This window comes from Lagopus muta, chromosome 18 (assembly GCF_023343835.1).
Source record: "Lagopus muta isolate bLagMut1 chromosome 18, bLagMut1 primary, whole genome shotgun sequence".
NCBI lineage: Eukaryota > Metazoa > Chordata > Aves > Galliformes > Phasianidae > Lagopus > Lagopus muta.
Window position 1 is genome coordinate 10,336,107 of NC_064450.1, and position 13,623 is coordinate 10,349,729.

A 13,623-nucleotide genomic window follows, 5' to 3' on the forward strand; every position below is an offset into this window, starting at 1 on the left:
GGCGGGGCCGCGTGCGGGCACCGGGAAGGAGAGCCGCTCATTAACGGCGAGCGCGGAGGGGAGCATCGCCCCCCGCCCCGAGCGCCGCGGGACGAAGCGATACCGCAGAACGGAGCCCGGGTGCACCCGCAGCCCGCACGGGGCCGACACACCGTACAGATATAGATATATTTGTGGAGATGTTGCATATTCAAGGTAACTTTACATAACGCTCCCGACACAAATTTTGGCGCTCCGCACGGTGCCGGCCCGGCGCGTACCCACAGCTCCGGCAGCTGCGGTGCGGGGGAAAAGGGCGAGCGATGGGCAGCGAGCAGCTCGCACAGCCCGCGGAACTTGGGGGGGAGCGGGGGGAAAGGCGGCAAGGGGCTCAGGAGGTGCTGAGCGGGCGGCCCTTGCCCCAGCAGCAGCCCTCGCCCGTCCTCGCACAGGCAACGTCCGTCCTCGGGCTGCTCACGAACTCCAGTCGCAGTTCCACAGGTGGAGCAGCTCCTCGGGGTGGAAAACTGAAGCCGGCCGTCCCACGCAGCGCTGCTCTCGGAGAGGAACGGCGCCGGCAGGGCCCGGGCCGGCGGGTGGCTGGGAACGGGGCGCGCCGCCGCTCCTCCGGACGTGGGAAGCAGCAGCAGCACAGAGCGGATGGAGCCGGCCGGATCTCCTTGCTTTGCTTTGTAGCCGGGGAACCAGAGCAGATCCTGAGAGCTTCTGCTGACCCAGGAGAACAGAGCGGGCGGGGCCGACGGGCTGTGGCGCAGGGCAGCTGCCATCGCGTTGCATTTTGGCAGGAGACGCATCCCGCCCCGGAGCTCTGGGTGGAGCAGAGACGGAAGCCACAACGTCCCACAGCGGCTTCTGGGGCTCAAACCGCCCTCTGAGCCGTCGCACAGCAAACATCGGCAGCTCCAAATGTTTGGCACAGTCGGGCAGCTGCCCTGAGGGCAGCGCGATGCGGTCCCTCCTCAGCCCCCAGCAGGAAATGGTAAACAGCGAAACAATAATAAAAAAAATGTAAACAACCCAGCACCCTGTCCTGCAGCACCAGGACAGCCAAGAGAACAAGGTATGTTACAGTCTCAGGGGACGTGGAGACGCGAGGACATCCCGGCCAACGGGGGTCTCGTCTCTATTGCACTTTGCATCATATATATTTCTATATATATTTATAAAAATACAAACTAAAGGGTTGGGGTCGAGGGGGTGAGATGCAAGCCCTGGGCCAGCAGCAGCTCCATGCACGGGGCAGGCTTTGACCTATCCTGCTCCTGCACGTCCCTGCGTGCCCTGGAGTCCCCTGCCAGCCTTCCAGGGGAGCAGCCCGCGGCACCGGGCTGATCCTGCAGAGATCGAGCCTGGGCAGGGCAGAGAGGGCAGGGTGCTGAGCTGGTGCAGAGCCCGCCCCTGGCAGCCTTCCGTCCCTTCTCCACCAGCCCTTCCCACGACACCAAGGCCTGGATTGAGAACCACGCAGCTCCCGTCAGCGCCCCACAGCGGTGGGCACCCCAGCACGCTGCCCATGGCCGGCAAGTGCCCATTCCTGGGAGAGATGGCCAAGAGCACCTCCCCCTCCTCCAGAAGAAACCCGCAGGAGGATCCCTCAGCCCGGCACTTCCCCGTTCTCTTCCTCAAGTAACTTCGGTGCGAATTGCGCGGGGCGATGCAGCCTGGAGCCCCTCGTAGGGCAGTGATGCAGGACGGCCCCAGCTCCCACCGCCCCCCAGCTGCTCCTGCTACCTCAGCCGCCCATCAGGTTTGACGGGCCCCAGTTCTGATTTGGGGTCCGGGGACAGTGAGCTCCAGGAGGTTTTGCTGCAGAGCTCCAGGGAGGAGCAGGAGGATTCGCTGCCGACACAGACGTCCGCCACGGACCAGAAGGTGCTGATGGCACTGTCTGCCCACTCGTCCAGCGCCCGCCCCGTCAGCTGTGCTTTCCGGGCCGCCGCCGCCTCTGCCTCCTCGGGGTGCGGCAGGTTCAGGATCCCCCCCAGGCCCTGGAAGCTCTGCTCCATGTACTCATTGCGGGGGGGCCCGCCGTGCAGCCAGCTGCTGTCATCTGTGCAGGACAGGGACAAAGACAGCCGTGAGCACTGCTGATCCCAGCACTCTGCTGCTACTCCCAGCACCCTCAGCATCCCGGCCCCTTGCAGCCCATAGTCCAGCCCAAGGGACAGGGAGGCACCTGGAGGACGGATGTGGCAGACACATCAGCCTCGTCTGACACACGTGGATACACAGGCAGAGGAGGATGGCTCCTGCAGGCTGGAGGCTACCATGGGGGGAAGCACATGGGACTGCCCGCAGAAAGACCTCGGCCCCGATCCCAGAGCATCCTCACCTTTTCTGAGAGGCTGCCTGCGGTTGAAGGTCTGTGGCACCACCAAGAACTGGTTCTCCCCCAGGGGTTCCCAGAACTGGAGCAGGCGGATGGTCCAGATGCCAGGGCGCAGAGGCCGGTTCAGGGGCGGCTTGTACTGGGTGAATTCAGTCTCAGCATCCACTGTGATGTCGTAGGAGGCAGCAATAACATAGGTGGGGTCAATCCACACCACTGTGGCTGTCAGGTTGGGGCCTCGCGACCACTTCTGCATGGCCATCGGCTCGTCAAAAGGCCCCATCAAGCCTCCAAAATTGCGGAAGAGCCTTTCCTTGGGATCCCACTCCGTGCCCACCTGCAGGGACAAGGCATGAGGCAGTGGGACACTGGGCAAACAGATGCTACCAGCTCGGGATTTGTGCTTCACCATCCCAAACCTGAGAGGAAATGAGCTTTGGAGCCCAAAGCGACACACACCCACCCTGCTCTGCTCTCCTGTCCGCCTGCACCACATCAGTGCCAATCCAGCTGCATGTAATGCCCTCTGCAGCCAGAGGTGTTGCCACCAGCTGCCTCAACTCCCCCCACTGCAAAGATCCCTTCAAAGCCTTTTTTCCACTGTTCAGCTCCAAACTGAAGCCAAACTCCTGGACAGAAGTTCATTCTCAGCCATGACAATGGCACTGTGCCCCTCTGCCTCACTCAGTGTGCAGGCTTGGAGAGAAAGAAGGGCAGCATGGTGTAGAAAAGCTCAGGAGGAAAGCAGGAGTTCTGAGGGAAACTTTTCCCATACCTCAAGGTTCTGTAACCGGTTTGCCTGTCCTCCATGACCCGCCAGCTTCAGAGCTCCTTGGGGCATCATCCACACCTCCAGGGACTCTGCCCGGCCCGTGGCTGAGTTCTGCACTTCCTGCATCACCAGGTAGCCCTGGAAACGGTCGTCATAGAAATACAAGTGAACACTGGATGGGAAACCTCGGGGCTCAAATCTGGAGAAAGACAGAGGTTGCACAACTGAGCGTCAGCATCCTCCCAGCACGACGTGCAGCCACCCCTCAGAGCCTGAGCCGAGCCACGGTCAGTGCCCCACCTGCAGAGCTTCTCCTGCTCTGGCGCCACCACAGATGCTGCTTTGCGGAGCCCCAGCCTGGAGAAGCCCGTGTAGAAGGTGAGGGTGACGTCGCTGAGGCCGCTGAGCCCATCGACACGGTCGTAGACGTTCTCCCAGTAGGCCTTGAGGGCAGGCGTGCTGGGGGGGTAGCTGCCATACAGGTGGGTGTCCAGGATCTCCAGCACCTCCTGATTCACCGTCGACTCAAACTTGCGGGCAAAGAAGGTGGGTCTGGAGAGTTGCTGGAACAACACAGTCATTTCTAACAGCAATGGCGGCTTCCCCTCCGCCCTCCCACCTCAGCAGGACGGCCGGGTGTGGGGCACAGGGGAAGAAGCGTGCTAGGATCCATTCTGCCCCATCTGATGGCGCAGGCCAAGGAGCAGCAAAGCACAGACTGTGTGGGATCCTCTGTGGCAGGATCAGTGGTAGCAAAAAGTATCGCTACTGGTAATGCAGATGGGTTCCAATCTCTCCCACTGCCTTCCCCTCTATGTGCTCACAAGCATCCACTTGTCATTCACCCCTTATCCGTTGTATCTGGCTATGCTCAGAAGGGCTCCCACCCGCCAACCTGCAGAGTCCTGGCCATGTGGCACAGCTTGCAGGATCAGTGCTGTGCACCATGGAGTACTGCAGCCCCTCGCTGGAAAATCCCACCGAGGGACAGAGATCTCCCAAACCTCCCCCGTTCAGTTTACATCTCAGCTTGCTGAGAGCACGGGAGGATGTCAAAATATTTTGTCCTACCAAAGATGACAGCACTTTTTTCACAGGTTTTAAAGAACAGATATTTGCCCCAATAGGTCTGCAAAGAAAGAGCAGGGAAATGGGAAAAAGTCTGGGAAAAGGAGCAGCATTGCAAGCAGAACCCGGCTGCTAGGCAGGGCAGGCAGCACAACCCCGCCAGCGGAGCGCTCAGCCACATCTGTGCTGAGCCCCACGGGGGACGGAGAGCCAATCCTGCTCCTGTTCCTGCCGGGCCGGGTGAGGATCGTGCAGAGCAGCTGGCACTGCATCTGCAGGGGAGCTCAGAGGAGAGCCGGGACAGAGAGAGGGAGGAGGGGGAAAGAGCAGGAGGAGAAAGGAGGATCTTTTTCACCTGTAGCCGGAGGAAGTCCTGGGGTTTGAAGTCATTTGGGGAGCACCCGCACCAGTCGACTATGTGTTTATATTGGCACTTACAGCCCAGCTTGCGGTTCCAGTTGGTCACGCGGAGGTTGTTATCGACCAGCGTCTCGCAGGCGTGGCTGTTCTCCAGGACCGTGTGGAAGAAGGACTGTGTGGCAGAGAAGGGACAGAGACACAGGGGGGATGGAGGGTGGGTGCTTAACGGAGCCCCTCACTCACAGAAGAACAGGGAGGCCTGGATAGCTCCCAGTTCCCAGCACAGGGCAACCCACAACGTTCACGCACATCACTCCTTATCCAGCCCACAAGTGTCTGGACCCAAAGCACGGGGCTGGATACAAACACAACCCTTGGCAAGTCTGCTCCTCTGCCCCCTCTTTCCTACCAGCAGTCACAAAAGCTGCATGAGCAGAACCTGCAACGCTCCTCCCAGCTACCTGGGGCACGGATGGAGCGGGGCGTTGTTCAGAACAATGGGAAGAAAGTCCCACCAAAGCCAGCACCATCTTTTGTTTGTTTCTTGGGGAAAAGGAATAAGGCTGAGAGAAGAAGGCAGCTCCCACAGAGAAGGCAGCTCTGAGCTCCCCTGCCTGCAGCCCAGCAGCCCAGCAGCCCAGCAGCACCCACCTCGGCTGGCAGCAGCGTGTAGGTGTAGAACTGCCGCAGCTGGGACACCAGCTGGTCGTCTGCATACACCACGTACTGCACGAAGCTGCGGGTCAGTGAGAACCAGTCGGAGCCACCGTCCACCACGATGCCCTCAGGGATGTGCCGCTCACCCAGCCTCCACATGTGGGAGTCACACTCGTGGAACAGGCGGTCCAGCCCCTGCTTCTTGATAAACCTGGGCAGAGGGACAAACACGAGGCGTTAGGGACGCCACCCGCTTTGCCAGGACACAGGCGGATCTCTTGCAGTGTAAAACCAGTGGATTGACACCAGTGAGAGGGCTGGTTGCTCAGCTCTGGCGGCTGCAGCTAAAACAACTCCCTGCACAACTGATGTGTTTCTTTCCCCTCGCATCTCCCCACTTTCCTGCTCTTCCCCTTGGTCTTTAACTGGGATTACCTGGCATTGTCTCGGCCGTGGGACTTCAAGAAGTTCTTGTCTCGGTATTTGGACAGGAACATCACTAGCTCCTCGTTGGTCCTGACAGGTAAATTAGAAAGTATTAGTGGGATAAAGCAGCCCAGTGAACACTCAGGCTGCAGCAGCCATCAGACACAAGGAGCCTCAGGCTGCCTGCCAGGGGCTGACTTGGTCCCTTATTCCATTGCTGGGCAGACGCAGCCTCTGCTGCCTGGCACCTGCTGAGGTTTGCAGGGCTGGTGCACATCCATGTCTTCACATGTGTTCACGTGCACGTTCTCCTGCAACACCCAGGCAGTGGGAAAGCACGGCCTCTGAGGTACTGGCTGGGCTCCTCTACAGAGACGGGACCAGCCTTGCCCTGAAGTATCATCACCAGCACGTGGGTGCAACTCTAACCTCTTCTTCCTTGAGCTCCCTGCTCCTCCCAGCAATGTTACTCCCAAGGCTGCTGGGGAACCACGCAGCCCGAACCCCTCCATCATCCTCCCTGATCCAACAAGGTCCCAACCTCGTGGGGTAATCAGTGGCACTCAAATTGATGAAGAAGTCCCAGGGCCACTCGGTCAGCTCCAGCAGGTCCTTCATGCTACGCAGGTACATCTTCAGCAGGCTGGCGCCTCCCCAGATGGTCACCATGCGCCAGGGTGTCACACGGATGTTGGGGTAGTGCTGGGCCAGCTCCACTGCCTCTCGATGGAGGTAGTTGGAACGCTGCAGGGGACAAAGCTCACGGTCAGCGAGCACTCCTCTTCCCAGGGCCCTGTCCTCCTCACCACCAGCCCTGCTCCGTGTCCTTCTGCCCTCCCACTCCCCTGTCTGCCTTCCTGAGCAGTACCAAGAGTCAGACCCTGCAGCTCTGTGGTGCCCCAGCCCACACCACGGCTAAACTTCAATGCTGCTGCTCTCAGAGGTTGGACTGGAAACTCTGGAAAGGGCAGCCAGACCCCACCTGCTGCCAGCATCCCCCCATGCCCCCAGACCCCAACCCTGCTGGCAGGCTGGGCAGCCCACCTCTGAAGGGCTCTCTGAGCAGCAGCAGCCACGATCTGCTGCCTGCCCAGGGCACAGCAGCCCCTTTCATTTATACTGCTGAAACAAAAAGTGGGCAGCCAGAACAGAGTTGCCTGCCTGATCCAGCTGACCTTTCCCTTCCACCAGGCAAAGTGACGTGTCCCTGGGATCTTGGAATCTATGATCAATGGAATGGAGAGTGTTTTGGCACTAGCCATGCCTTTGGGCTGTTTTTGGCTGTTGCCAACGCACAGAAATAACAGAGCAGAGAAGCAGGGTGTGAGCACTGCATCTTCTGGGCTGGAGTACAATCTTTCCCCTGCCCACATGAAAGGAAATGGCATTGGAGGAAGGTGAGCACAGACTGTTTGCTGCTTGTGGCCCCAAGGGCTGAGACCACCCTGCTCCAGGCAAGGGTGACAGATTCTACTATTTCTGGGGAGGCAGAAACAGTGGGAGAGTCACAGTGATGACAAACCCCACCCGGTCACTTCCTCCAGTGCTGGAGACCCTGTACAGGAGACGAAGCCTTGTCTTCGTTTGGTCTGCGCCCTCACCTCTATGGACTGCTTGGGTGATGGATCCAGACACCATTAGCACGTCCTCTCCCTTCTTCCCTCCCCCCTTCACGTACCTTATCGACGTGGATGTAGAAGAAGTGCTGCTGGTGGTACACAGCCTTGATGAGCCGCTTCAGCTGGCGAATGGCCCTGCCGTGCACCACCAGCATGTAGGCGATGCGCACAGGGTTGCTGGGGGGCACCTGCTGCAGCCGGCTCTCATCCCACTGGATCACAGGGCTGACCTTGCCTGCATGAGGAAGCGAGGGCTGTCAGCAACCTGCTGGCTTTGGCTCCAGACAGCACAGGGCATGCCACTGCCCTACCACACACAGCAAGGCACCTTGGCATGAGCAGTCCCTAGTGTAACACTGACAGGAACGTGCTGGGAAAGGAGGGGTGCCCTCCTGTAATGCAATGGAAAGTGCAGCAACGACAGCAGAACAGCAAGAACTCAGGTCACAGCAAGTGAGAATTTACTCAAACACAACAGCAGCAGGGGCAGAAAGAGAAAGAAACTGCTTACCTTGGGAAGGCCTCAGGTAGGCAGGGATCTCTTAGAGACCCCCTCGCATCCACTGCCAACCCTTGAATGAGGGCTGGGAAGGGGTGGATCCTGGCTCCATCCCTGCTGCTCAGTCAGGTACACTGCATGCACCTGAGCTCCCCTGGGTTGGCCCTGCCTCCCCACCAGGTGCTCCATCACCGGCTCAAGCCCTGACTTAGCATTTCTACTACACCTCCTCTGGCTATTCAAAACAGAAGATGCAGCTGCACCTGGCTCCGATCCCTAAAACTGCTGCTGCTTGGGATGAACAGCCCAGTTTAAGGAGGCTGGCACAGCTTTAATTGGATTACAGAGGCGGCAGAAATTTGGGAATCAGCAACAGGTTGAGGCAGCTTTGGGCCCTGTGGGACTGTCTGGCTGCACGAAGGAGGGGGCCCACCCATCTCACCGGGATGCTCCAGATGCCCACAGGCAGCCTGGGCACGTGAGCAGGACTTACCGGAGAGCGGGCAGTGGCGAGGCACAGACTGAGGCATGAGGCTGCCGGCCCGGTGCAGACACACCACGTTGGCAATTTCCTGTTGGCACTGCTTGCTGCTGGCTCTGGCCAGCGCAGAGAGGGCATCTTTGCCCGTGATCTCACACTTGGGGGTGAAGCTGTTCTCGGTGGGCTGCGGAGCCCCCTCCACGCTGCCTGTGTCACCCTGCTGGAAGACGGCCAGCTGGGCGTCCCCGCGCGGCTCCGTCAGGTTCCTCCGGCTGGAGTCCGGTGCAGCTGGCAGCCGCCGTCCCACTTTGTGTCTCGCTGTCACAGCTCTCACCACCTTTGACACCAGAGCCCCGGGGCTGTCCAGCCGTCCTCGCCATCGCCCGTGCTTCCGTCCTGCGCTGCCCCGGCGCCCGGCAGAGCTGTCAGAGTCCTTGGAGCCATCGCCGTTTTCGGGCAGCCTGGCTTTCTTCTGCCGTTCCTGTTTCAGGTGGATGCGGAAAAGGACATGGTATTAACTCAGGCCTGCTGCCGATGCACTCAGAGCATCCTTGTTCCCAGTGCTCAACGTCTGTGTCCCACTGGAGCCCAACAACCAGAATCCTTCTCTGCCATCCTCAGGACACACTGAAGCACAGCAGGGCTGGCTGCTGCAAGCAAGGGAGGCACAGGTACCCCTCACGGCAGTGTCTCCTCAGGGCTGAGCAGAAGATGCCCAGAGCAGTGATCTGACCCCTGCCCCCAGCAGAATAACTAGCTTCATGTACAGCAGCTCAGTGCTGCAGCATGTCTGGTGCTCCAGCAGCAAATGAGGCCTTCACTCCACTCCCCACCCAAAACCCCCAACTCCAGCCCCACAGCACCTCCCTGCACGGTGCTTTGCCTCCTCACAGGGACAGACCCCAAGCCTCTATGTTCCAGCAAGTGACACCGCTCTGCGGCCCCTGTGGCTGCAGCACCCAAGACAAACAACCAGGACATTGCTCCAAGGTCCCCTCTGCCTTCCTGCCACACTGCAGGGTCTTTTGTGGGCAGAAAGCAGTAAGGACAGGCACAGGGCTCCCCTAGCTGGTGGCTGTGACTCTGCCAGCTGGCAAACAGACCAGCTGCTCACTGTCACAATCACACTGTGAGCCCAAACTGGCTCTGAAGCCCAGCTTATCCAAGGGATGGAGTCCCACACAAGAGGCAGCTGTACTTTTTGGGACTGAAAGTGTAAGGGAAGAACCTGTTGTGCTCCCTTCTCCATTTCCTGGCTTCCAGTGCTCACCTGGAGCGGATGCAGTCACTGCCAGCTTCTCTAGAAATCCCTTTAACAAACCTTCCCAAGGAGCCAAGTGTGTGCAGAGGGAAGTTAATTGCACTTCATTACCTCTGCCAGGCTGGCTGATTAGCAGAAATGAGTTAGACGTGGGAAGAGTGAAGAGTTGTTCCTGGACACATAGGAGTCTGGATGGTAGCAATGAGGGAGGCAGCTGCAGGGCCAAGGAGTGGAGCTGCCCGTGGGGTTGGCACGATAGACACCATCAGATGCACTCAGAGCCCCTGAGCTATTCTGGCCAGGGCTGGGGAAGGGCTTTAGCTGGCACGGCCACCGGCACAGCACCAACCGGTGTCACCGCAGGCAGCGAGACCTGCTGGGAGCTTCTCTGGGGGAGCAGCATCTTCTGAGGATGCACAGATGCTCACGGAGATGGTGAGACCAAGTTAATTTGCTGCACAAGCCTCCCTGCAGGCATAGCTGCCAGGAAGGTCACAGCCAGGAGAATCACGCTGCGCAAAGGCTAGAAAGCATCTGGCAAGACCTGCCTGTTCCAGCCAGCCTGTGTGAGCAGCCGACAGGCAGAGCCAGCACGCTGTCCCTGAGCTCCCTGTGCTGGGCTGAATGGTCCCCCCACAGCCTGCAATCCTCAGCCATGCGGGAAGGGGCCGCAGAGCTGCGTGGCTCCCGCAGGGCTGATGTGAGCAGGGACAGGTGAGCCCACTGCCACGCAGCCAGGCGCCACCACCAGCCCCTGACAGGCGGGAGCAGCTCATTAGCACAGCACAGGCCCGTCTGTTTGGAGAGTTATGGACCTGTTTCCTCTGCGTGTCACAGGAGCAGGGAGTCAGAAAGTGATGAGCAAAGAGTCTTGTCCACAGACTCAGCCCAGCCCTGCAGGAAGACCCTCTGGCCCTGCCAGCACGCCTCGGCACGGCGCCCACACACAGCACCCCACGTGTCCCCTGGAAGGAACTCAGCTGCTATTCACAGCAGGGAATTCCTCAGAAACACCACCAGCCTTTCTGGAGCTGCCAGCTAACAAACTGAATGGCTTCTAATTACTGCACCACAGCAGAGCCATCCCTCCACCCAGCCAGGCAGAGAACAGCTTCAGCCACGTTGCTCTGCTGTATTTAGGGCTCATGCACAGGACTCTCTGGCAGAGCTCCTGGGAGCGCCAGCAGCTGCCCTTCCCTCCTCCCTGCACACATGGACGACTCCAGCCACCTGCCAGTGGTCACTTCCTCCATCCTGCATCCCCACTGCCTCCACTGAGGTCTGCACAGTGCCATGGAGCCGTGGGCAGGCACCCAGACCCCACCTCCCTGGAGCAGGGCTGACCTCGCACTGCCTGCCAGCTGGCGACTAAAGCACCACGTCCCACATGCAGGGCGCTGTGGCCATCGTCCCCATGGCACCCTTCCTCCAGAGCGGCACCAGGATGCCGCATCCCCATGGCCCATTCCCACATCCCATCCCTCCTGCCTCCCCTGCTCCTGCAGATGGAGCCCAAACTGCTGGGAAAGGAAGGGCACAGGGACTGGCTGCCCCAGGACTTCTTTTAGAAAGCAGTAGGTGAGCTTAGGATCACAGCCCCTGCATTGCCGGAGCTTCTCAGCACAGATGCCAAGTCCTCCTAAGCATCCCCTCCCTTTTTTGCAGGACACAGAGGATGCATCCATCTGGGCCTCCAGGTCCTGGATGCTGCAGAGGGCTCAAATACACATCAAAAAACAGTGATGAGAGAGAGGAGCAGAGTTAATGACATCTGGTGTCCTGCAACATTCCATGTGGGCTTGACTGACCCTGGTGCCTGTCAAATACCAGCTCTCATCAGGAAAAACCAATGCCAAAATGTTCCAAAGTCACTGGGGAAATGTGAGGCTCAGCGGCTGTTAGATCAGCCAGCAGCAGGTCCTTGAACTCATGATTCAAATGGACTCAATCACAGCTCCTACAAACAAGCTGGCTGGGGAAAAAAAAAAAACAAAACCCAAGAAATCTCAGCAAAGCTGGAAGAAAAGATGTTTTGTAGGAAGCTTCTCTGGAGGCTGAGCACATAACACTCCAGCACCAGAGAGGGGCCTGCTGCCTGCAGCGAGGACAGGAGGGAGGTGAGAGCACAAAGACGTGAATGGGCTGCAACACCTCTCCCCAGTGACAGCTCCTCACCTCCACCCACAAAGACGCTCTGTGGTCGTGTGCTCACTCCTGCGAGTCACAGTTGGCTTGTGGTGGGGATGAGCCAGGCTAGAGCAGTGTCCATTAGTGGGAAGGAGCCATTTACTCAAGCAATTAGATCCCAGAGTTTCCCAGATCCATCCAAGCCTGCAAAGTCAGGTACTCCAGGGAGAGTTCTGCCTTCATCTCTACCAGAAATACCCCAGGGAACAGTGGCTCCTCCAGGTCTGGCCAAAAGCAGAAACTGCAGGAGGGCACAGAACCAAAGAGCTTTGTTGTCTTTCTAAAACAGTTTACTGCATTCTTCCCAGCTTGCTGATGGGTTTGAGCTGTCAGTGAAGTTCATGAGGCTTCTTGCATTCTCCAGAGAGGCCTCTCCATTCCCATCTTATGAGCTGTGAGACGGGTGGCGGCGAATTGTCCCCAGTACAGACGAGGCTGCCCACAGCCAAACCTGTCAGTGCCCAGCTCGGTGCTGGGGGAGGCACGAGGAAAGCAGGAGGAACAAGGAGGCTGCGCAGGGCAGGAGCAAAGGCAGGCAGAGCTGATGACAGTGGCACCAGGAACTGCCAGCCCAAGTGATAACGGCAGACAGGGGAGCAGCATAGGCCGGTGCAGAGAGAGAAAGGGCAGCTGGGATGAGTGTCCAGCCAAGGTCAGGGAAAGAGGACGGGGCTGTCAGTCACACCTGGCTGCACAGCTCACACACTCACAGCATCTTCAAATCAAAGGTAACTCTGTGTCTGCTCTCCTTGCCACATCCCGGTTCTGACTCACTGCTGCGCTCACCCAGCCCTGGGGCTGGCGATCGACCTGCTGGCCGTGTGACCAACCCACAGACCTTCCTCCTGCTTCCTTGCAGTGGCTGCTCCATTCCTTTTTGCCCTCGGGGGAGAAGTTTCTAGTCCAGGGAAACTCCTGCGGCCGCAGGGGCGGCTCCAGCAGCCAGGGAGGCGGCAACGGAGCGGAGGTGAGGAGCTCCTTTCCTTCCTTTCCTTCCTTGCTTCCCCTCCCCTCCCTTTGTGCTCAGCGTTACGAGCCGTCGCTGCCGCTCGCCCCCTGCAGCAGGCCAGGCCCGGGCACAGCGGAGCGGCTCTCGACAAATAAACGCAACGCCACGAACGGCCCGGAGGCGAAGAGCTCCGCTGGGAGGTGGAAGCGACGACCGCACGCGCCGGCCCTGCCCGCAGCCCCCGCCTCAGCTTCCCGTGCGATCGCGAGGTAAAACGCGCGGCCGGCGCCGTCCCGAGGCACGAGAAGGTCGGGGCTGCGGGCAGCGTCACACGGGCACCGCGCTCCGCAGCCCCGCGCTCCGCTCCGCGCCTCCCCTCCGCACACCGCGCAGACCCGCGGCCCGCAGCACAGCGCCCGGACCCCCCGCGGCCCCAAACGACTCCGCAGCCGCCGCCCGGCCGCGCCCCGAGCGGAGCCTCCGAGCCCACCGGCGGCCGCGGCCCCGGCCCGCCCCCCGCCCCGGGCCCGGCCCGTTCCGTTCTCCGTCCCCCCGCTCCGCACCTCGGCCGGGCCCTCCTCGTCGAGGCCGGCGGAGCTCCAGAGCACGAGCCCCTGCAGCAGGAGGATGGCGAGGGCCGTGGCCACGGCCAGCCGGTACCGCCGGGCCAGCTTCCGCACCCGGGCGCTCGCCCCCATCGTCACGGCCGCTCCGCCGGCGCGGGGCGGGCTGCGGCGCGCACGCGCGGCCGGAGGCGGGCGGGGCCAAAGGCGCGGGCACGGCGCGCGTGCCGGAGCGCGTGCGCGCTGCTGAGGAGCGGACGCGTGTGCGCGCGTGCAGCGGTCCCTTCCTGCGCGTGCGCTGCGCGCGTCCACGTGTGCGGCAGGCCGTGCGCGTGCTCGTGTGCGGGGGCGCGCCTCGCGTCCTCGCGGTGCCGCCGGCTGCAGGGTGCGCCGGAGCTTTCCGGCCCCACGAGGCGGCTGTGCGGGTCTCCGCCCCGTCTGTACTGAGATCT

At 60.5% G+C, this 13,623-nt stretch overlaps 1 protein-coding gene across 1 annotated transcript; it reads right to left on the reverse strand.

The window, feature by feature from the left end:
• Positions 1-177: 177 nt before the first annotated feature.
• Positions 178-13,342, reverse strand: XYLT2 (xylosyltransferase 2). The gene is made up of 11 exons (XM_048964803.1): positions 13,172-13,342; positions 8,224-8,692; positions 7,291-7,466; positions 6,154-6,356; positions 5,622-5,702; positions 5,181-5,397; positions 4,525-4,701; positions 3,402-3,664; positions 3,105-3,300; positions 2,333-2,666; positions 178-2,050 (listed from the first exon to the last, which is right to left on the reverse strand). Exons 1-11 carry the CDS (start codon positions 13,304-13,306, stop codon positions 1,728-1,730), a joined length of 2,574 nt encoding a protein of 857 aa, XP_048820760.1. The 5' UTR covers positions 13,307-13,342; the 3' UTR covers positions 178-1,727.
• Between the last annotated feature and the right edge of the window lie 281 nt (positions 13,343-13,623).